This window comes from Ambystoma mexicanum, chromosome 4q (genome assembly GCF_040938575.1).
Source record: "Ambystoma mexicanum isolate Mex_15411 chromosome 4q, UKY_AmexF1_1, whole genome shotgun sequence".
In the NCBI taxonomy this organism is placed as follows: domain Eukaryota; kingdom Metazoa; phylum Chordata; class Amphibia; order Caudata; family Ambystomatidae; genus Ambystoma; species Ambystoma mexicanum.
In genome coordinates this window covers 199,107,769-199,132,409 of record NC_090928.1, presented here as the reverse complement: position 1 = coordinate 199,132,409, position 24,641 = coordinate 199,107,769, and the positions used below count along the sequence as shown (strand labels likewise).

General features: G+C 45.1%; 1 protein-coding gene across 4 annotated transcripts in view; it reads left to right on the top strand.

Moving 5' to 3' along the window:
• Window positions 1-24,641, top strand: part of ARID1B (AT-rich interaction domain 1B) — a 1,170,625-nt gene that overhangs the window by 1,102,840 nt on the left and 43,144 nt on the right. For all 4 annotated transcript variants that reach the window (XM_069607734.1, XM_069607732.1, XM_069607733.1 and 1 more), the window contains 3 exons: window positions 199-403; window positions 16,598-16,736; window positions 22,694-22,866. In XM_069607734.1, the coding sequence (XP_069463835.1) occupies window positions 199-403; window positions 16,598-16,736; window positions 22,694-22,866 (517 nt within the window). The remainder of the gene's footprint in view (window positions 1-198; window positions 404-16,597; window positions 16,737-22,693; window positions 22,867-24,641) is intronic.

Sequence of the window (24,641 nt, the reverse complement as noted above, 5' to 3'; positions counted from 1 at the left end):
CAGCGGGTTCTGTAATGGTTTTGCAGCTGTAAATGCTGCCTGTGCGCTTGCTGAGTAGGAGTAATAAGCCTTAGTTAAAGGAGGCAAATAAAATGACGCAAAGTGCACCGCCATTGTCAGTGTTTTTCTTCGTTCCTGTGTTACTGGCTCAGCCGTCCACTTGCCGCACTCCGCTGATGGTGCCATTTGCATTGCTAGGTCAATAAAAGCAAGAAGTGGCGCGAACTGTCGACCAACCTGAACGTGGGCACCTCCAGCAGCGCTGCCAGCTCCCTGAAGAAGCAGTACATCCATTACCTCTTTGCTTTTGAGTGCAAAGTTGAACGTGGCGAGGAGCCCCCACCAGAGGTGTATGCCACCGCAGAGTCCAAGAAACAGGCCAAAATTCAACCACCATCTCCTGGTAAGTGTAGGGGCCCACGCTGGGGGTGTGGGAACATTGCTCCAGGAAAGCAGCAGCTCATTAGAAGCCAACACCTACCACAATTAATGCTCTTAGCCCCTATGTCAAAAAAACACGTGATGAGCAGTACTCTGCAGGATGCGATGGGTTTCTGGACTGAAAATGTTTTAAACGGATGTTTTTCTTGTGATATTAGGGTCAAAAGTTCCCCTCAACACATGTAGCCGAGTCGTTTTTACAGTAGCGCACACTTCCATACGACACACTTAAGGAATTGCTTTCTTCAGTTTAGTTCAGGTTGCAAACAATGTGTGCCTTAACTAGTTGATGATAAATATGTAAAATTATGTTTGGCCCATTTTTAAATCTTTCCTTGAGCTTGAGAGAGGATCACCTGCATGCCCGTGGATGTGGTTACCTGTGTGCTGTTTGCTTGTGTCAGCCTTATCCGTCAGAATCACTGCTACTCATGGTGTATATACGAAAACACCCATAGTTCCAGCATCTCAGGATTCAGTTTGAGCTCCGCCGAATTCTGCTTCTGCTGTTAAACGTGAATATTACCTCCAAACCTGATTTTGAAGTGCTGTGAGGTTAAAAGGAAGACCAAATGTGTCTGGTGAAACTTTGGTACTCCCTAAACTAAAATCTTAAGACACAGGCAAAGGGGGTTGTGGGTTTCACATTTTAGGGCCCCGGCATTGCAGATTGCATTGTACTCATCTATCAATCTAGAGGTTGGGCAGAGCATGTAAGCAGAGGCAATGTGCTAGCCCTTACACATTTAAGGGCGCTTCTGCCTGGGTGTGTCAAAATGATTGCACCAAGGGTATTGTGGCACTTGATTGCAATGTGGGGAAAAAAGGCCATGTCACTTATTTCTGAGACTCTAGAATATGCATATGTTCGGTGCCTGCTTGTATCTCTTACCTTGTGTTATCTGAAGTCAGACCGTGCAGAGTAAGGTTTAGTTTCACTCATTAGCACACACTCAGGAGGCAGCCATTCGTGTCCCACTTGGATTGCTGGGGTATTTCCAACAGAAAAGCTGTGTATAAGATCCAGAGAACAATTCATGAGACTAAAGCAAAAACTTTGGTTCCAGATATCTATTCAGCATAATGTGATGGTTGTGTTTGAGTGCGATACCACCATCACAGCCTAGTAAAAAAAAAAACTCAGGGTACGCAATAGATGGGCACATGACCACATTATAGATCAGCCGCACATCAAAACAGTGTCAATGATTTGTGGGTTGAATGATTTAATCTCCCAAGCTCCCAGTTGAGTGAAGGCTAAGAACATCACACAACTACATGAAGCATCATTTTAGGGATAGTTTGAAAGTGGTCAAGGGGGGGGTGGGCCTTGGGTCAAGAGGTGAGCCATTTCAGAGAGGAGATAGGATGGCTATGTATAGAAGAGTGTCATCTTTGCTAGGTATGGTGAGAGAGAGGGGTGTTTGGATAGGAGAAGGTATGATGCTTGGTGTGGAGGTCTACCCTGTCTGGTGATGGGGCGAGGTGAATCTGGGGTGGTTGAAGAGCATGCTATCTGTAAAGAGTAGAGGGGAAGGTCTAGTATTACTAACTATTTTTTTTTTTATATAGCGCAACTCTCACCCAAAGGTCTCGGGGCACTCACATGGACACAAACAACAGAAAACGAAACATAGAAGCAGTTAGGGGATTGAGAAGTCATTCTTAGTCAAATGACAGTGTCCTAGGGAGAAGCGGGGATTATTTATGGAAAGCGGATGTCATGTGTTATTGGCCTTCAAACAGAAACGTCTTCAACCGTTTCCTGAACTGTTGCAGCGTTGCACATTGTTTCAAATAGATTGGGATCATATTCCAGTTTGTTGGGCCCAAGGCTGCAAAACTTATTCCGCCTAGTTTTTTTGTGATCGTGCATGACCAGATTAGACTAAAGAATCGTTAATTTGTGAGATAATCTGGTTTTTGGTTATGCGAAGGGTGAGGTGGTGGTGAGTCTTGCAAATGTTGACAGGGCGAGGGGGCATTGTTGGCGGTCCATTTGTTCAATGAAAACCCATTCTGCTGTTGCAGTGTAGTTCTAGGTTGGATCATGAGAACATGTAGGATTATAGCAAGGAGAAATTATATGGGGGTAAATTATTCCCGGAACTGAAGAGGAGAGAAAGTAACTCTCTGGTTGATGTTATTTTACTTATAAAGTGCCAAAGCCCTAGGGCATCCAGGTCCTGAACAGAAAGACAGAACTATGAGGCGGAAATTCCCAACATCTCAGGTTTCTTTCATAAACCGCCTAGTCGTCAGCAATTTCCTAAAGGCAAGATGATTTTCTTCCTTTTCGGAGGGATTCTGGCAACTCATTCCAGACCAGTGCTACCCGAACCAGGAAAGAACAGCCATTTCCCCCCAAGCTTTTTTAAATCGATTTACTCTGAGGGGACATGCCTTAGCTGAGCAAAGGTTCCCAGTGGGTTGATGGATTACTACCTTCTCTTTGAGGTTATGGGGGGCAGTTCCGAAGATACACTTCTGTCCTAAGGTTAGTAACTTGAAAAGGACCCTAGCTGACACCGGTAGCCAATGCAGCTCTCTCCGGGCAGTTAATACTGGTTCTCTCAGCGCCATGTGGTGTACTACGCGCACTGCTTCATTTTGTATTCTTTGCAGTTTTTGTATAGCATTCTTACTGGCACCTCCCAACAAGGAGTTCCAGTAATCCAAGTGCGGTAATATGATAGCCCGTGTCAGTTTTGCACGGTTAGCCTGTGTAACCATAGGACCAACCAATTTCAGTACTCAAAGGTAGCAATTGGTGTTCCTTACAATATAGTCCACATGGGCATCCACATTCAGGTTAGCCTCCATGTAGGTACCCAGAGTCTTCACTTCAGTAGCCACTAAAATCCAGCTACCCTCAATCAGGAAACTGGAAAAGACCTGGCAAAGCTCTCCCTAGCCTGCTCAGACCCATAGATCATCAATTCGGTCTTCTTGGCGTTTAAACACAGCCAATTCATGGTCATACAATTTTTAATAACCAGGTAAATACTATTTTGAAGTCTATAAATACTATTTAACTTCTCCTGGTCCTCCGCATAATTCCCACTAATTTCCATCGATACCTGAAAATCATCAGCATAATTAGTGAAGAAAAAGCCCAATCTCTCCAACTCCAAACAGAGGTTGAATGTACATATTAAAGAGTGATGGGGACAAACATGCCCCCTGCGGGACTCCACAAACAATGGGTTCCGAATCAGATGAGGCATCTCCCCAATACACCCTAGATCTGCGTCCCTCTAGAAATGACTCATCCACCTAATCGCCTCCCTTGAGAAACCCCCAGTGACAGCCAGTCTCCAACAAAATTTGATGGACCATTAGATTGAAAGCTGCTGATAAATCAAGCCAGATCAGCAGCCCTGATCCACTCTTTTCCAACATTGTCAGCATCTGTGTCTGTAGATCGATTAAGGCACTTTCTGTGCCATGGAAGCAGCCAAAACCTTATTGTTTTTTTGTTTGGCGTGCCTGTGGCCTCCATGTGTCGTAGCTGAATGGTAGCCACCTTATCGATCAGCTTTAGAAAGAACAGGGTATTGAAAATAGACCACAAATTCGCTGCATCATCTGCAACATCTTTAATGATTTGAGGTATAACACAATGTTTAAAGGAGGCATTTACAAATCTACACAGACGAGGTGCAAAAATCTCTCAATGATCCAGGATGACCTTGGATGGCAATGGATCCCCTGGGCAACTTGTTGGGTGCATAGCCTTAAAAATATCTTCAATTTCTAAAGGTAGTTATGGTTGAGAAGCTAAAGAGCAGGGGAGACGCCACCTGATTTTGCTCCCTGGGATCAGAGGGTGTTTGATCCGCCACCATATCTTGTTGCCAATTTCTTGTACTGTCATCCACTGTTACAAACTTGAGCCTGTCCAGCTCTTTACTGATTTTAGCCTGCACAAGCAGAAGCTTGTTTGCGAAAGCCCTTTGAACTCGTACACAGTCTACCTTTTTTTGATTTATATTCGGATTAAGAACTTTAGGCTTTTCCCATGTACTAAACAGTTTAAAAAGTTACTTTGTTTGATTTCCTGCCCTGCTTATTTGTTCATTGTAACGATTACATTTTGCTTTTATGATCTTATATTTATACTCCTCCCTATTTTTCCATTCTTGTTTTTTTTTTCCTTAAGCCAGGCGTGCTCCGTCTGTCTTTTGTTTTTAGCTGGGCCATTTCTGGGGAGAACCACTTTTGGTGATGAGAATCCCTTACACTTCTAGACTTGTAGCTCTCTATTAGAACATCTGGGTGGTCCAACTCATTTGTTTGTGTCATCAGGGCATTAATACCTCCTGCAAGATCATCAGATGTAATGGCCCGATAGTTTCTCCCTAATACCTTAAGTGGCAGCTTATGTTGCTGCCTACAAGGTGTGGGGAGTCAGATCTGACACATAAGGGAAGAATGATCAGACCACACGCAGGGAGTAGTAGTGACTCCTGTCGGTGTGAAATTCTCGCTGGCCACCCAATCTAAAATATTTCCCTTGATGCATGTTGGTTTGGAGTTGTGAACAACATTTCCATTGTTCAGAAGTCTCTATAATTCCAGTGCTTTCCTAGCTCTATGATCCCCTCTCCAAAGGTTTATATTGCCCAAGAGAATTATGGTACTGATTGTTTTTTGCATGGAGGATAGAAAATGTGTAGGATTTTCATTAAACCGAGGGGTCTCTCCTGGTAGCCTGTAAAGTGCTACAAGGTTGATGCTATAATTGTGTTTGGGGATGATCTTTGTGCGTAATATCACACCCTTCACATTCCACCTTTGCCTCATAAATCCCGAGGTTTTTTTATACATATAACGGCTACTCCACCCTCCTTGGCCTGTATTGCTTTTTTTCCCAAAAAAGACATAGCTGTTTGGCTCAACTGCGCTTCGATCTGCGCAGGCCTATGGGGGTGTGGTGGCCGGGCAGCTAAGGGGTGATCTAAGAGCAATGGGCAGGAGGGTCTTGCGATTCACTGTGTTGAAGGGGACTTACTGGTTGACTACCATCACAATAAATGAGTTGGTTGTGATCAGTGGTTGTGGCAACGTTGACACTTGGATAACATAGATGTCACTGGAACTACTACAGTCTAAATGTGTTACTAACACGTGCACTTGGGAAGAGAGATAGATGACTTATGGAAAGTTTTGGCTCACTCGAAATGTGTTGTGAATTCCCTCCGCCGGACACTGTTGCATCCTTTAGTGTATTTTTCATTTCTATTTTGGCGCATATAATAATAAACACAGCCATGTTTTGTACTTGCCTTATGCATTGAATTGTCAAAAATTACATGTAAGTTAGACAAATAATGAAGATAATATGTATTACATTAAAAATAATTAACACAAACATACATAAGGGTTCGGCAGCAACTGGTAGGTTGACAGCACAGGATGCCGGCTCCCAAGTCCATAAGTGCAAACTCTGGTAAACTAACAGCTGTTCGGGATTCAGTGGTGGTGCAGCCCCACTGTGGACAGAGGAGAAACCCATCCTCCCAGTCCATTCTCCCCCTCTTTGGAAATAACGAGTGCTAGACACAAGCAGTCTTTATAATCTCCCTGACCACCATGGCCGCCTTGTGAAGAATGCAGCTCAACCAGTATCTTCAGCCCCCTACTTCCTTATTACAACAAGTATTACAAGAATATACAATCCTAGTGTGTACTCTGCGTCACGAAAATATTCCTTTAAAAAAAAAAGTTACATTATTGCAAAAAATGGAAAAACATACTTCAATTTGGTATCGTATGGACATCAAGGTTTTTCAATCATCTGAGTTCTTTGCCTGTAACAGACCAACTATTCCATCATCATGCTCTACATGCCAACAGATGCCTCTCTGCTTTATATATACTCCTAATGTGTAGTTTGGGACACACAATGTATATTATCCACAGCAAGGGGAACATTGTAATGACCGGAGGGGGGTTACCTGTACTCCTGCCCTCTCTATGGTAGATTAGAAGCACAAAACACCCCAGCCAAGGTTCTCTAACTGGTAGCAATGGATGGGCAACCAAGGCTTAACCTACAGAGTAGTCCCTGAATCCGCCACAAAGGAATGTCCACACACTAGGTTATGTGCTAACACAGTTCTTTTTTATAATTAAGGTTCAAGATATATACATCAATTAATAACACACTTTGTGCTCTGGCAGTTCTAATATGGCAAATATATGCAATGTCCATGTGGTACCACACTTAGCTATTGACTCCTTTAAAATGCACCAACTGTGCACAGTTCTAATGGCATACAAATCACGCAGTAATGTGGATCAGCATAGGATGGAAGACCAGTTAGTTTAAACAATGGCAGAATACTTTGTCCCAATTACCAAGACAGTTCTGTGTGAGGATCTCCCCCCCCCCAACCCCCCCACCTGGGCAACCTGTAATAAGTATTAACAAGCCCAGTCCATTAATATTAAAATAGTTTCCTGGTCTAAATGTTCAACTACCCCAATGTACCAGAGTTAGAAGAGCTTCAACGGTTCGTCGACGGATCCTTCATGAGTGGACTCTCTTTAAAGCAGGAGCCACAGGGTGTTGAGATTCCTCGAAGAAATGCAAACACGGTCATCGAGACAGCTGCTTTGACCTTTGTGGTGCTTGTCGTCGATCGATCGTGGACGTCCTGTGAAGACGAGGCATGCGGTGCACCTCGTAGTAAAGTTTGGTGCTGCAAAGAAGACTCAGTGAAGAATGTAGGCCCAGCAGTGGGCGTCGACGATCGGGACTCTACCACAGCTGGATTTCGGATCTTCACTTGTCTGCATCTTTGTGGACTTTTGATGGCGAGAAACCCATCAGCGGATCCTACTCGGTCGTCAACGACCTCGACTTTTTCCAGCAGGAGAAAGCGGTCGACAGTGATGGCGAGGGGGCCCTTCTTTCAAATGTTCTTAGGCAAAGTTGGAGCGTTGCGGCTCCGGTCGTCTAGCAGCATGGTGTAAAGCTGTCCCTGCTTCTGGGCAACACGACTCAACGGGCTTCCAGCAGATATGGAAATCCTCCGAACCCCGGTCGACGACTATGGACTTTGACGGCCTCTATGTCCTGATGCTTTACTTCAAGATTTCACGGCGGATCCCGTCTCCGGTTGACAGCCTTTCGGGGCTGCCTTCCTTGGTACCTGGATGAAGATCAGCTTCTGCACCATGTTCCCTCAGAGCTCGGGGAGAGTTCTCCTAGCCATAGCCTTTCTTGGATCAGTCTTCAACAGACTCGACAGCTTTCAGATTTCATTCACGGTAAGCAGCAGCAAACCTTCTTCCAGCTGGGCTTCAAGGATAAGCAGCTTCAAGTTTCAACTTCAGCTTCTGAACAAATTGGGAAGTGAGAGGTCCCCAGTTATACACATCGGTCCCTCATTCACAGTGCTGAGCCAAGCTTTGTCAGCCAAACGGACAGAAGGGCATTCATGCAGGCAGCAGCCAATCGGGCTCACAGTGCATTCAGGCCATTCACTTTCACCCAGTCACCCATAACAAGGAATGTAGATTGGGGCAAGCACACAGTTTTTCAGCACACCACACTGCATTCATGTCAGTTTCGGGCAGGGCTGTCTCATTAATTGTGTCGTACACACAGAAACCAGACACCCATAACATGGAATGCATATTGGTCACAGACTCCCATTCACCCAGGTCCCACTCCAAGAGTTTACCAACAACATACAGTCACTGGGAAGCCTCCAGCCAGTCTGGCCTAGACTTCCCCACAATACCATATATGGTTCTTCCACCAAACAGCCAGTTGGGGGAAGGGACAGAGTCAGGACTTCCCAGGATTTTGGGAAAACAAGGTAACCGGTAATAGAAGGCAAGATGGCCTCTTAATTTCTATCAGGATTCCACAGATTCCTATGGCAGGTCCTGGGTATCCCAAAATGGAGGATACTTGGAGCACATATCAAATTCAGCATGGAGCTGCCACCAGCCCATACCCTGCTCTGTGGGCCACTCAGTTTCCCAAAAAACATACACTAGGGCAGTGGTCTTCAAACTTTTTTGGCCTGGGCTCCCCCTGAGCAAAGTATGGGCAGGCCGGGCCCCCCCAAAAGTGCCAGATGGACAGTATGTAGAAATCGCTATGAACTTTTGCGCGCTGTCACCGTACCCTACTCCCAGTACAGACCCTGGGCTCTCCCCACCCTACTCCCACCACTATCCCAGTGCTGCTGCCCATCCGGCTCCCACCACAGTCCCATAACACAAGCATACACACATCCATACACATTTAAATAAAAAATAAATCGCCATAAACGTACCTCACTTGGTTGCTAAAATGCCCCGCTCCAGGTTACTCTGCCCGTATGTGCGAGGAGGCGCAGGAGCACCCCCTCGCACAGACATAAAGTGCCCCAGCCAGCATTTCCAATGAGCTATGCAAGGCTGGCAAAGCGAAACACCCCCAGCGTTGCATGGCTCAGTCATCATGTGCGGCTGGGGAAATGAACTGTCAAAGGCAAACAGTGTTTACCTTTGACAGTTCAGCCAGCCCAGGAGCACTCCCTCAGCTGGAAAAAGCAGCTGAGGGAGTGCTCAGTGTTTCACTGGGCTGGCTCTTCGAATCCTCCATAATGGGTGAGGTGGCCAGTGGGTGGACGCCCCCTCACCCATTATGGATGGGCCGGAAGGCTTGGACTGGCCTATAGGGCAATAGGGAGATGAGTACCGAAAATGCAAAATGCTAGTGTAGGCCAGTAAAAATGGGCCACTTTTTTGGCCAATGTGGGCCAGTTTGAGGAGTTACTTCACTATGCAGCTAGTAGTTTTGACCATTGTTGCTGAATAAATATTATTTAAATATCACCATTTGTTTACATTTGAACAAAAAAACAACCCCTTGGGTACTGTTCAGTCTGTGACTAAACACTGAATATCCATTTGCAACTGATGGCCATTTTTTCATTGGTGCCTAAGACCGTTTTATGGCCCTGTCTGACCATGTGAGCTGGCCCTTCCCTCCAATCTAAAAAAAAAAAAAAACATTTTTTTTTTAAAATTTCATGCTGGGCTCTGGCACCCCCCCCCCCCCCCGTGGGATGCGGCCAGTTTGAAGACCTCTGCACTAGGGGTACAGGGTTGTAACCCCCTCCCATGGGTGCTACAAGGGTGTCCCAAGGATCTCTGCACACCACAATCAAAAAGAGGAAGAGCTGCACTGCCAGGAGTCCCACATGGACTCCTGTGCAGAAAACACAGAACACACATAAGGGAGTAGAGGACAAGGACGTGGAGGTCCTGTCCCTCCAATGCATTTCTAGCATCACAAACATTATGCAACCTATTGTGCACTAACATTTCCCATGAATCACCGGAATAAACAGAAATTAAATTACAGCAAACACGTGTGAAGTGTTTGTGATTTCCTTGTACTACTTTTGTAAAGGTTTGACACTTTATGCAGCGCTGGTCATTGGGCTGGGTTTTTCTGGATCCGAGATCCAGCAAAATGTCTCCCGGATCTCATCCGTCCTTCAAGTGTGTCAGTGTTTTTAATTTGCTTTTGTTGCTGAAAAACACAAATCCTCAGGATGAAAGCTGTGACACCCACTAGACCACTTGAACTTCAAGATGCATGTGAACTTGTTGGTTAGGAGTGATCTGTGTGATCTGCAGGTTCGAATCGCGGCAAGTCCAACTCAGCCTTTCATCCTTCCGAGGTTGATAAATGAGTTCCTACTTATTTTGGGATAAGTTTATGTAAATATGTTCTCTGTAAAGTGATGTGGCTTAAGGTACTATATAAATGACAAATCATTATCCTATGCGTTCCCAATACCGTGCCACCCCCACTTCCGCTGCTGTGAGCCCACACGTAATCATTCCTATTTCCAGCACTGACTGTATGACTAAGTGATTTTTTTAAAGCGTAATACACCCTAGATTTCAGTGCACTGAATTTACATCTGCAACTAGGAGTGAGTGACCTTCCCTCAAACTGTAAGGGCAGTGCCACGATAATAAAGTGCCTGCACAAAGCTTGATCATTTATTGCGCCCTAACATAGCATAGAACTTTTCACGGTTTTAAAGACCTGGACCTAAAGTTGATGTTTAAACACATTTTAAATCGCCGTTCATTTACAGTTTATGGGTGCCTGGCAAGAAGTGAGAGTCAGAATAGCTCTTTCACTGATGGAGGGTGTGCCGCCAACGAGGTGCCCACAACATCTATTGGTTCACGTGCAGGGCACGACAGGAGTGAATCATATTAGTGAACTACATGCATCTTTCCTTTTACTATTGTATGTAAAGCATTGAGCGCGATCAAATAGTTGCAGCAATACATCATTTATTGACGGCGTCAATGCGTGGGACTCGATGGCATGGTGTCTCGGAGGCTGTCGTGATTTTCGCAACGCAACAAAGCCATGTTTAGAATTGTCTTTCGTGTTGCCATCGTGGGGGGGAGCGGAGAGGGGGGTTTCTGCCGTGCAAAAGATGCTCCCCCCCTTATATTTCCGCGGGAACTGTTGTCTGGGGTAAGGAAGAAAGGCCAGTCATTGAAACGCGCGAGGCTGCAAGCAAAAGCCCATCTATCCTTGCTGGCAGGTGGCTGGATGCATTTCTATTATTAGCTGACAGGTGATGTCACTGAACTTGTCACGCAGCCAGCAGGGGAATCCCCAGTCGGAGATGAAGAGGGGGGCGGCGTCTGAGCTATAAACAAAGGCGCCCTCTGTTTGACCTCCATTCACTGCAGACGGGTGACGTATGCCGGCTCTCGCGCGCGCTCACTCCCCCCCCCCCCCCCCCCCCCCCCCACCCCAGCCAGCAGTGGGGCATCGAGTTCATGCTGTGTAAATTATCTTCGCAGCGTGGTGTCTGGCTGTTCAGTCTGTGCTTAACCTCGAGTAACCTTGCCATTGTTTACTTTAGAGTGTACATTTGTAGCTTCTGGCAAAAGGTAGAGAGATCTTGGAAAGCGTGTCGGCCGTTATATTAATGGAGTTTAAGAGGTTCCATTCATGTTTTTTCCTTAGAAAACGTACTGGCAGGAAATCTTTAAAAATACATGTCTTCCCCTATTAGCCGAGGCTGAGGAGTGTGCATTGCAAATAGACGTGGCCTGAGAATCACTAGGCAATTCATGCTATCCCTTTACGGCTCCAAAGCATTTTGTGGTGGTTTTCCGTGTGTGCACAAAGTATTAAACGGCTTTCCTGCACCAGCTGAGCCCTTCAAAAGCGAGGGCACATCTAGGAGACGTGATGTATGAGGCAGGAGAACACCGCCAGCCCCCATCTCCCAGTTTTTTCATCGGCAAAAAGACATTCGTAATCAAGGTTTCCTTTGCGGAACCGTTTTCATACGGACCCCCAAATGCAATCGGTGTTCTCCCTATGGAGACAGCATCGATGTTCTGGTGGGTTTAAAAACACGAAAAACCCTTCTCCCCGAAATGTGAGCGGGACAGGCCATTTCAGTTAACAAGCCCCATCCATGGAAGCTTACCATCACGTCAGACCCACTGACTAATATAATGCACTTTGGGATTTTCACATTAGTTCAACAGCATTTTCTTTATTTAATGAGCTGTTTTAAGGTTTATATTTGGTGTTTCAATGAAAATTGGGCTTCTACTTGACCAGGGAGACTTGCTCCAGTTCTTTTCAAATGCCTCCTGAATCTGTGGTGCAACTCGTAGCTTTTCATAAAGTGTGTTCCCAGCTGAGCCCATGACACAGCCCCACTTAGCAGTACGGTTTTGGAAACACCCGGCAGTCTCAATGGTGCGCGTTATTAATGTGTTTGGTGCACATTTGTGGTTTTGCGTTTGGAACTTTTAAAATGTGTATGCGTTTTTTTAAACAACCCAGCACGGGCAACTGTGGCGATACATGAGAAACAGAGGCAGGAGGCGACGCTGCTATAACAGACCCGTTTTTAGTGCCAGGCCTTGAGAGACGGGGCTCAATTGTTATCACAGAACGGCAAACGCAGCAGCATGTGAATGCACCATTTTCAGAATTACAACATAAATGCTGAAGGTTACATAGCACTGAAAGTCATGTGACAATTGATGCTAGTACCTTGCATTCTACGTGAAGAGATATCATGGTTATATGTGATTTACTGTATATCATTTCTTCCTCTAAAAAAGATATATATATATATATATAATTTTTTGTTTTTTGTTTTTTTTTTAAATTAAAATATTGGCTGTTTTACTTAACACCTTAAGTAATTTGCCGTGTGATAATATCAACATTAAAAAAAATCTGTTTCGATGGAAAAAAGCGCTATTTGTTTCAGTCCACTTCATTGCAATTTCAGACACAACCATTAAAAATGCTTTCAGTTCTATGTAACTCTTGGCACAAGGCAAAAGTTTGTTCGCGAGAAAAGCTGCCACATTCCTCTAAGACAGCACCAAAATACTCACAAGCCAACAAGGTCTGTTTTGTGATGGATGCCTGGAGTTCACATTAACGCGCCCTCGCAAAGGCGCAATATCTCTTCCAGGGGGTGGGGAGGTGGGGCGTTGACTTCTGGTTGACCTCTGTTGAAAATCTCCTCCTTGAAAAGTACAGTCTAGACCTGCCTCTTTGCTGAGGGCAGTGCTGGAAATTGACAAAATGTACTGGGGGAATCTACCCCTTCGCATTGGGGGCGTGGGTTGAATGTGGTGTGGGTGGGACTTGGGCCTGGATGTCAGTTGTGTGGGCGAGATGGAGGGGCGGAGCTAAGTGGCAAATGATGTGATGCCCTGAATATAGCATACTGGCTCCTTTGCATAAAGACAAAATGCGTTTTGGGAACATAAAAATGACCGCCAATTTATCAAAAATGTCTGCTAGTACATGGGAGTAATTTAAGGGGGGGGCAATGGTATTTGCCCCCCAACTTTTGTGACTCACAGGGGCTCATTTCATTTGGATGTCCTGTCTCCCCTCCAACCCCCCCCACATCACAACATTTTCCGCAAAGTTACTCCACTGTGCTATTAATTCAAACGTGCATTCCTTTCGGAGTATGGAATGCACACTTGGTATGGTGCTCATTTACTGTCAGAATAGTCACTCTGACCGTAAAAAGCATTTATTTATTGCATATTTGTATGGTGCTTATACACAATGTGTTTCCACGCGCCACAAGACTGAAAAGAGGAAGAACTGTGTGAGGGGGGGGTCGGGAGGGGACTTGGGGAATAATAACTGTAAAGGTCCCACTAGGTTTTGTGACATTCGGGTCGTGCAAATGCAGCAGCAGGAAGTGCGGGGGCATGAGGGGTCAGGCCGGATGCTATGGGGAGCAACTGCTATGGAGAGCTGTGGGGAGCCGAGCGGGCGAGTGGTGGGGGGAGAACATGGAACACCCACTAGGGTGCTATGGCAACATATATTCAGCTTTGGACAGTTTAAGCAAAGGGCTGTTGAGCAAAGGACGACTTTCAGATGCAGTCTGTGCAGACGTGCGCTGCTTAACTGCATGCGTTGAAGCAGTGTCATTGCGACTCATGGCAGTTGGGGGCAGAGCGCTTCCTCGACTTGTAGGGGTTTGGGCCTCGTGTACACGGAAAGGCACTGCAGCAAGAGTTTTTGCTGAAGGTGCGCTCCTTGCTCTGGCTTATTCCTCCCCTGGCGGAGGGTGGCGGGTTTCAGCTGCTGCTTAGTAGGCGCTCCCAGGCCCTTTGTGGGAACCTCCTCTAGAACTGTTTCCTGCATGCTGCCACAGCGTATTTTTGCACTTCGGTGAGACGGCTCTGCCAATCAAGCTGCAAAACATCAACAGCCTAAGTCTAGCCAGCGGAATATGGACAATGCACATATCTCCAGTATCCCCATTTTACTGGCATGTTCCATTAAGCCAGCTACTGCCAACTCTCCCATATGGAAAGTTCCTCTTTCCCCTGCAATTCCGCCTGCCTTTCCCATCCCCAATTCAGAAACCTCACATTTAACTCAACAGCATGGTCATTCATCTGGCAATCAAAGGAGCAAGACTGCCACCAAGTGGCCAACTGTAAATCTTGCGCCCGTGCCTAAATGTAATGTTTTTGTTATAGGGTAAACATTTCCAAATAGAACACTTCAAATCGCCATTGTTCATCCACCCTCTCTAGCCCAAATTAATTGACACCAATGCCTTGTCTGAGTAGTCTTGATAGAGGCAGCGATAGCACCTCTGTAGCGAAGGTTAAGTTGAACTTCATATTAAAAAGGTGATTTTGTGAGTCTTTCCCCAAAAAATGTTCAACTCACTTCAGATTGTTTTTTTTAAAGTCTTGTGATGTTCAATGCAAACTCCATAGAAAGCATTTGCTCTCGCCTACAGCAAAAAATGCTGAATGGATTAACTCCGATCTTGGGACGAGAAGTAGGCCTTTGGGTCAAGGAACTTGCTTTGCTTAGTTTGGTGAAAATCCATCCGCTCTAATAAAACATGTGTGAAAAGAAAAAGATGGATATAGATTTCCATTGCTAAAAACATTAATATCGGAATCCAGAACTGTCAGGCTAAAAAATGTATTAGCAGCCTGGGCAGGGTAAGCAACCAATCAGGTTGCTCGGATCAGTGGTCGCCATGGAAATGGAAGAGTGGCGCTGGAGCAATGTCTTCCTGATCCATGGCGGCCATCTTTAGTTAGAATTTTGTTTGAATCAATGGGACGCCGCTAGGCCCAGTTCATTCAAACAAAATACTTTGATGTCTGCACCCCAGGGTGCTAATAGCAATAATGCCTGATCCGGCCCACTGGAGACTGCTCAGCAGATCCTGTGCTGGAGAACGTTTTGAAATCTCTTTGTATCAGACCCCTAAACGGCACAATATTCACATTATTTTGCTTGTTTTTTCGGATATGAGGGCAGATCTTGAACGTGCGGGGTAGGGTCATACACATTTTGGCATGCCCTTCAAAACCAAGTATAAGAGTACACTATTAGGTGAATTATAACTTTGGCCCACGTGGACAGAACTACAGGAAACGTGTATTTAGCCTGATTTGAACATTTTTTGCAAGTTTTGTGAATTTCTATCATGGGGCAAAGTTATTGGGTGGAAGAGCTGTAAAAAAAAAATAATAATTTCCACATTCAACTTGTGCGAAAGGAAAACTCCGAAAGTCAACAGCCGTAGCAACCGAGCCCCAGGGCGTGGGGTCACTGCCTGGACATTTCGAACGCCCATGTCCTGAGCTCAGACTACTTGAGCATTGCATAGAAGGGTCATATTGACGTAGACCTACGCTTAGGCAAGGCTCTCATCACCGTGTTTGTTGGGGATGGCGGCGAGAGCCATTGTTCATGTTGCATGGCCTTTGGCATTGTCCCTATCTATGCCCCAATGGGCACTGCAGGGATTTTCAGTGTGATGCGGCATGGCAATATTCACTGCTATGGCCTCACCCCCTTCCCAAAAGGTACTGCAGAACTGGCCACTGTGCCTGAGGCATGGCCCGTGAGCAGGTGCAGAGACTGCTGGGCAGGGAGTGACCGTGAGGCACGTAATGTTGTGGCTGATGGGCATGGGCACATATTGACTATTTAAAAACACGAATTCACTAAAACAAAGTTGGTAAAGTTATGATTAACTGTCTGTTAGAAAAAGCTTTTCAATTTGCTGGAGAAACACTGTAGTAGTTCAAGAGACATTGCGGCTAAAGCAAATAACCTACAATCCACTGAATTTCACCAGTGAAAGTTTGCAACTTAACTAGCGTACTCCCGCCACACTTCACAACATCGTCGTCCCAAATGGCATCGATACTAACTCGCATATAACATCACTAATTTGTGGACACCATGAGGGCATGAGAATAGTCTATTTTAGGGTATTCAGTTTGTTCATGGTACGTACTTGGGGCATGCCTCCTGGCAAAGCGACCTCCTATAACCAGCATTCTCTGTAGGCACGATTACTGGGCCCAGCACAGTCCATGCTCTCTATGCATTTCACTTTTTAGTTTGACAGAGAAGTGACCGTTTTAGAGCATTTGAATTGCCGACATTTTCAATTCTTGTAGCTTATTTCCGCAGGGTTGGAGGCATTTTTACGATACCTATCAATTTCCATTGATGGATGCAAAGAAAGTGCTGTTTTTCTCTTTTGGATGGCATGAAAGAATATTTCGAGATCTAATTTATAATCTATATTATGCTTTTTTCCTATTAAATCAGCTAATTCTGGATCGTTGCAAGGTCCGCATACGCCTCAATCTACTGGCAGTAATTCCATGGCTGAAATGCCCGGTGACCTGAAGCCCCCGACACCAGCATCCACACCACATGGGCATATGCAACCGATGCCTGGTAACAGGTATGTGGTTATTTAACCATGGCTGTATGTTACAAAATATGTATGATGTTCTTATACCAACATATTTGGATGTATATTTAACTTTAGTATCACCTGTCGAAACAGAAGTACCTATAACATGACACTGAGATTATTTCTGAAGGGTCTGCTTCACAGTTGCACTATACCTAATTTTATAGAAAAGGTTAACCCTAAAAATAAAGAATATTCAGACCAGAATTCTCTTGCAGTTTTATGTCCGAATCCGGAATTATAATTGTTATTATAGATTGTGTACAGGGGTAGAGGGGGCATTGTGGAGACGAGATATCCTTTGGCTGCTTTGTCTTGCCTTAGGTGGAGGTTTAGTGGCGCTATTAGTTTTGGATCATGTGTGATGCCATTTATTTTAATTTTTTATTTATTTGAATTTGAATTTTTTATAGCGCACAACGGCAGTGGGGCATCGTGGGTATAGTGTCATCCAATGGGGCTTCGTAGACTTGGCTGACACACCCTTTAGTTATAGCTCATGGGTCGCGCTTTAGTGTCAAACAGTGGCAGCCAGAAGGGCATACAGCATGTGGTATACAACACAAAGGTGCAAGCAGGTGGAAGGGGCAAGAAGAGTGCAGGGGCGCTGCACACCTTTCATGTGCTGGCACTCCTTTAGGACACCACCTGGCCTCACTTCATGGAACCTTGGAGTTCTTTATGAACCAAGAAGTTTAATGGAAAGTAATAACCAAACTGTTTTTGTGGCTTTCTGTTTCAGCATTTTGTCTTGAATATACATCTACACATTTCAAACTAAACTGCATCTGGATGCTTCCGCAGTCATCAAAGTTGTCTGCAAGCACAAATATGTTCTCGAGTCTGTAGGCTGCAGGTTTCTCCACGTCTGAGCCAGCTGAACACCTGTGCACCAAGCACAGGGGTGATTTTACACTCTTAGATTTAGATTAACCACCAGGAAAGCCTTCAAGTTTAATCTTGCACTGTTATTATTGTGGCATTTTAGTGCACAGTAATAAAAGCAAAACACATTAGTTGGTTGGTGCTCCTCTTAAATCAATTGCTTTGGTTGACTCTCCACCGTTGAAGAGAACCGTGCGTCTCAGGAGTGGATTTAAAAAAATGACCTGCTTTCACTCCATCAATTTGACTTACCATGCTTGCCTAGTCTTCAACATTAACGCCCAGATTAAAATTTATTTGTTTGTTTGTTTATAGTGCGCGCCGGACGCAAGCAGCAACAAGAGGATTGTTCAGCTTTGGTTACATTGCTGTGCGTGGTCAGACATGAAATAACACATGGCAAAATTTACAAATGTTTACAGATGTGGGACACAAATTACATAACGGTGAGGCAGCATAGATAACAGGAGTAAGAGTAATATACATATGTACAGAGCATGCAGTGATGCTAGTCAGGGCGGTAGGAATGAGAACCTGTCAGTGGTCATTTTCCTTGAGCCAGTGGATGAGATTTATCCTGAAGCGTAAGTAGGGTGCGTTTTCCCTCAATGGAGGAGGAAGGGAGTTCCAGTATTGGGCAGCATTGACCGGGAAGCTGCTTCCTCCGGTCTTGATGTGTTTGAATCTGGGCACCAGTAGGAGGTTAACGTTGGCTGATCTAGTAGGGCGGTTGGAGTGTTGTCTAGTGAATCCAGCTGTAAGATATTGTGGAGCAGTGAAATGGAGGCATTTGTGTGTCAAGGAGACAGTTTTGAGGAAAATGTTGTCTTTAGTGGAAAGCCAGTTATTAGATCTTCTAAGGTCGGAAATATGGGCTTTCTTAGGGAAACGTAAGGCGGCTCTCAAAGCATTATTTTGTAAGATCTGAATTTTATTGATTATGTATTTGTTACTACCCAAGTATAAGGCATTACAATAGTCCAATTTGGATAAGACAAGGGCTCTTGCTAGGGTGATGCAGTTATTGGAGGATAGAAATGGCTTAGTCGCTCTGATTAGCTTGCAGGTATAGGCTGTGGATGAAGCCATGGCGTTGACCTGTTTGCCAAAGGAGAGTGTGGAATCCAGGTAGACGCTTAAGGTTTTGACCTCTTTGGCTACTTTAATATTGTTTTTGTCTATTATGAAGTTGGCGTAATTTTGTCCTAGTCTAGTTAGGTGGGCGGGAGTACCGAGGATGAGGAGTTCCGTTTTGTCATCATTCAGGTACACTCTATTCACAAAGGCCAAATCCTTATCATAATGTCCAGTCAACGGGATGAGAATCTGGGTATCATCGGCATAATTAGTGTAGGTGATACCCAGGCCATCTAGATCATCAAAAAGGGGCTTCGTGAAAATGTTGTACAGGGTGGGTGATGCACAAGAGCCTCGTGGCACACCGCATGTGATGGGTATGGGGTCTGCAGCTGCTAGAGGTGAGAAGACACGCATGGTTCTATTGTCGAGTAAGGATTTGATCCAGCCTATCGCCTCTAGTGAGAAGTTTGCTGCAGAGTCTAGATGATTGCAGAGGGTCTTGTGGTCAACTAAGTCGAATGCAGCGGAGAGATCAAGCAGTAGCAATAGGGCTGCCTTGCCCTCGTCTCTCAGTGAGTCTATTTGAGCCTTGAGGTCTACAAGCACAGTCTCAGTTCCATGTTGTGGTCTGAAACCCGATTGTCGTACCCGCAGGAGGTGATTACTTTCCAAATATTGTAGGATTTGGATGTAGACCATTCAGTCTAGGATCTTGAGCAAAATCGGGACTGTGGTGATTTGGCGATAGTTGGTGGGGATGGACGGGTCGAGGGTTTGTTTTTTGAGTAGCTGGAGGACCCACAACTGTTTCAAGTTGTTGGGGACAGTGCCTGTGGTGAAAGAGGTGTTTGAGTTTGGAGATGAATGGTGATAGGCCGCGGGCAGCATCTTAGCTGAGCATGGGTCTCTGTGGCAGTTGGGGTTTGATGGTAAGGATGGTTTTTTCAACTTCTAGGATAGATACTTTCTTGAAATTGAAGGGTATGTGTGACGTGCAGGGTAGGTTGGTTGTCTGCTGCGGCTTGGGTGTTGTGTTAGGCTTACTGGTCAGGAGGAGTGTCTTTTTTATTATTAATCTTAACTTGGAGAGATGTTATTTTATTCGATAGAGCAGACTGGATGCTGGTACACCAGTCTTTATTCTTCAGACTTTGTCTGGGGGTTGGATGGGTGTTTCTAACTCTTTAAGAATGGTGAACAGCTCTTTAGTGTTAGAATTGGCTTGGGAAATGCCCAGATTGTATGAGGTTTGTTTGGAGAGAGTAATCTTTTTTGTAGTGTGTGGATATTTTGCTGAGGATATTTTTGTTAGCGGTAGAGGGGTCTAGTCTCCATATTTGTTTGTGCTTCCGCTTATCAAGTCTGATAGCTTTCAAGTGGGGAGTGAACCAAGTGTTAAGACGCTTTTTGGATTTGCTTTTTCGGAGTTTGAGTGGCACTATGGTGTCTTTGGAGGATAACATTATTTTATTGTACTCTTCCACCAAAGTACGTGGGTCTGAGTGGTCAGTGAGTAAGTTCAGAGTGGGAAGGATCAGAGGAATTAGATTTTCGGCTGTGATATTACTTTTGTTTCTGGTAAGGATGGCTGGGGCTATGCTAGTGACAAGGGGGGGATCGCGTTGTGCCAAAGGCAATCAGGTAGTGATCGGACCAGAGCTGAGGTGTGGTAGAAGTAATGGATACCTGGCAGTTGAGATCTGCAATCCAATCAAGGGACCTAACTTTTAATGTGGGTTGGGTCTGTGACTTTTTGAGTAAACCCAAGTTCCTTGAGGGAGTCATTAATTTGCATAGCATTTTGGTCAGTAGGGTCATTATGTCCTAGATTAAGGTCTCCCAGGAGGAGGCATTGAGATTAGTTTTTAAGGTTATCAGAGAGGATGTTGTTGAAGGAACCAAGCGGGCCGGGGGCAGGGGGAGGGTCTGGTCTGTATATCAGAAATATTTTTAGGGACTTGGTGTCTGAGATAGTCAATTTAGCAGTAAGAGACTCGCAGGAGTCCACTACTGTTTGTGATGTGATAAGTCTTAGGGCTAGGCTCGTTTTGGCTATTATGGCCAGGCCTCCGCCACAGGATTTGGTATGGTCAATTCTGAGTAGGGTAAAGTCCTGGGGTATGGCTAGCATGATCGCTGGGCCTGCTGCTGGGTGTAACAACGATTCGTTTATGGCAAGGAAGTCCAGCTTGACAGATTGGAGGAGGTCTGCTATTTCTGTGGCATTCGCCACCATTGATCGGGCATTTATTAGTGCTCCTTTAGTGCTAGTCTGGTTAGGTTCTAATGGGGGGGGAGTTGACTGTGAGGGTGTTTGTATATGATGTCATGAGAGATGCGAATATTGAGCTGGAGGTGATGACGGATAGTAACATAGTTGTTGTGGGGTCGTTTAGCTAGGGGTTCATAGATTTTCGGAAGTCTAGCGCGTAGTCTGAGGTTTCTGTGGATCGGACTGCAAGGTAGAGTGTCCCAGGTCGTCAGGCTAGGGTGTTTGATACAGTGGGGTGCAGAGTTTACTAGGTGCATTGTGTGTGCCATAATGGGGTTGATGGTGCTGATTAGGTTTAGTATTGTCCTCAGTAGGATGGTGTAAATAGTGGGAAGATACATGATCTAGGGTAGTGTAGCTGAAGGGGGTGTGGTATAGATGAAGTGCATATATGGTGTGGAGAGATGCAGCAATGGGTAGAAGCCAGTGGGGTGCAGTCCATGGGGGATGACTCGGGCGGCAGGTAGACAGCACTGCAAGGCAATCGGGCAGATTGCGTAGTTGGCTAATAGGACCAATTGAGGGCAAGGTATGTGTGCAGGCGTCTAGGCAGGCGCGTGGCCAGTGTACGTGGTTGGCTAATCAGGGCAGGTGCCTAGGCAAGTACATAGGCAGACATTGGCAAGTACCTGGGCAAAGTACGGGGTTAGCTAATCAGAGCAGGTGCATAGGCAAGTACAGAGGCAGGTATATGGGCAGGCAAGGGCAAGTACATAGGCAAGGTACGTGGTTAGCTAATCAGAGCAGGTGCATAGGCAGGTATATGGGCAGGCAAGTGCAAGTACATAGGCAAGGTACGTGGTTAGCTAATCAGAGCAGGTGCATAGGCAGGTATATGGGCAGGCAAGTGCAAGTACATAGGCAAGGTACGTGGTTAGCTAATCAAAGCAAGTGCATAGGCAGATACATAGGCAAAGTACGCGGTTAGCTAATCAGAGCAGGTGCATAGGCAAGTACATGGGCAGGGTAGATGGGTATAGCGGCAAGCGGTCGACCGGGTCACCGGCTATGGTAAGAGGCACAGTGAAAGCAATAGCCGTTGTGGCAATCTGGGTCAGAGGCTCGGCAACAGCACTACTCTGGGCGCAAACAGTGCAGCATGAAGTTCACAATTGGGGCAGGTGCCTCTGAGGACAAATCGGTTGCGGTACCTGGTTTTAGTAAGATATTATTCGCGGTCATATAGAGGCTATCTTGATATCGTAGTCGAAGCTAAGGCCCTCCAGGATATTGGCTCCAACTGCAAAGCGGATAGGGCGCCGGTTGCGCTCGGTCAGCTCAGTCAGCCTTCTTCCTAGGCCCAATGGACACCTTTCTGGCGGATGTAGGTGGACATTAGCCTGAACATGCTGATGTGTGTATCAAACTCTTCCTTCGCACACCCACTTTTTTGAAGAGCTCAAAACATTCCACTGTGCGGGCTATGATGTGCAGAATTTGTAGGTTTGTTATGGTACAGTTGTGAAGCATTTATTATAAGGAGTTCTGCATTAACACTTGTTTGGTTAGCTTTTTATATTGTAAAGTGTTTGAAAAATGAAGCTGGTCTCTTTTAAACTTGGCAGAAATTAAAATCTTTGAAACGTTCCATGCTGGGCCATACAATGATGATGATAAAACTTGATAAACGTACAGGCCATTTTTTGTTCGTGTTCAGTTTCCCTGCATCACACATGATTCTTGTTTTTGTTTTGTTCATTCTCTATAGAAACAGTGCGGTGAGCGTTCAAGACCCCTTCTCTGATGCGGGCGACACTCCATATCCAAAGCGGAACTCCATGACCCCAAATGCACCCTACCAGCCTGGAATGGGCATGACAGACATGATGGGAAGGATGCCGTATGAACCAAATAAAGACCCATTTGCCGGCATGAGAAAAGGTACACCCCAGTGTAGCGCCGGTCTAACAATGTCACTTCTTCTCACCTTGTCCACAAATTGATCCTTTTCTTAAACATTGATCTGTAAATTGTGTGTGAAGGTCACAAGTTCACTTTAAATAGCGATGATCCAGCACACCTGAAATACTAGAGGAAAAACAGCACTCCTGAAAAGCATTATATTTCACAAATATTGTCTCACAATGTGCACTGATTATCGCTAGCGAGGAGAGACATTTTGGGCTATCGGAAAAGACTCGGAACATTTTAGATTAAAAAAACAAGAATTTCTTGAACAGATGGGTGGGCGGAGGAAGGCACTTTGTTTGCATAAGTTCCTTGAAGGAAGGACGTCAGGCCTGTTCTAAACTTCATAAACGGTTGAAAAACCACTGTTCACATTGTGTTACAATAAGTGAATTCCGTGGCCAAGGACTACCTGATGTTTTGCCACAGCATTTCAATTGGATCCCATAGGTGAACCCCAATCTGTGTTAAGCCAAGAGGGAGCCAGCCAGATCTTAACTCATTTCGATTTTGCAACTTGCACTTCTAATTTAAGACAGGTGGCATGTGAGGCAACGTCATTAAAGATTTATCTCACTGCGGATATTTTATCCCCTGTTCATACGTGTGATCAGCAATCCCATTCCCAAACTTTGTGTTCTTTCAAAGTTATATCTCGTCACTAATGCCTCTAAATGGGACCCCTTCTTAGTCTTCATAGTGGTTTCGTAGGGTACAAACAATGGGAGAAACCACAAAATGAGCCTTATTAGATTTGTACGTTTGTTACATTTGTAAGCACTCAAGTAAATTGTAGGGTGATCACGTGGATCGAGAAGGATCAAAATGCCAATTGCTACATATTGCATCTACTCGGACCATAATGACTCAAGTGTATGTGCATTAACAAACATACATATAACACTTCCAATTGTGCAAGAGCATGAAACTACATGTAGTACCGTAATATAACTTGTACAACAAAGGATTGAAAGTATCCATAAATGGGGTCAAGTCATTTCATACCTTGCAATCAATTTCCAATAGCAGATCAAGGAAAAAGCAGAATAAGTTCACAAATCTGGTTTGAACAGAAACATTTAAAGAACCCACACATTTTCTGCACCTGCCTTTTCGTCAGGTAATCAGTCATAGTGGACCCATAACATCTATCGGTGAGACCAGGATTGCTTATGATGGACACCGTTTTTGAAAATCCATCCCTGGTGATGATGGTTAGACATAAATGTAGTTTGAATTGAACTTAATCTTCTATGCAACTTACAAACATTGCCAATGGTTTCCTGCTAGACCTTCAGGCTCTGCAGCTGGAGTATGCAACCCTTTGGCTCTCCAGATATTTTGGACTACAACTCCCATTATCATAGTCCCTGGTGCAGGGTCATGGGAGTTTTTTTTTAAGTGCAAATCAGTTTGTAGATTTGGGCATCTGCTGCTCTCCATTTGACAGCAATGGGTTGTGCCATTTATGGATCTGAAAAACACATGCTCAGGCTCCATTGATAATTATTCCGTGGTAGCTAGTTGTGCAGTAGTGCACTCTGCTGTAAGTATTCATGCTTCCAGAAACGAGGCGTTGAGCAACATTTTTCATTTTGGTAGTTTAAAGCTTAGCTTCAGTCTTTGTCTCCATACGCTTTGGGAACTTCTATTGCACATAGGCAATATGTTGTTGTCAATCTATGTAAATGTAATTTGTCATTGCAGGAGTCTAGCTCTCAATCACAATTCTTCCTTCACACACACCT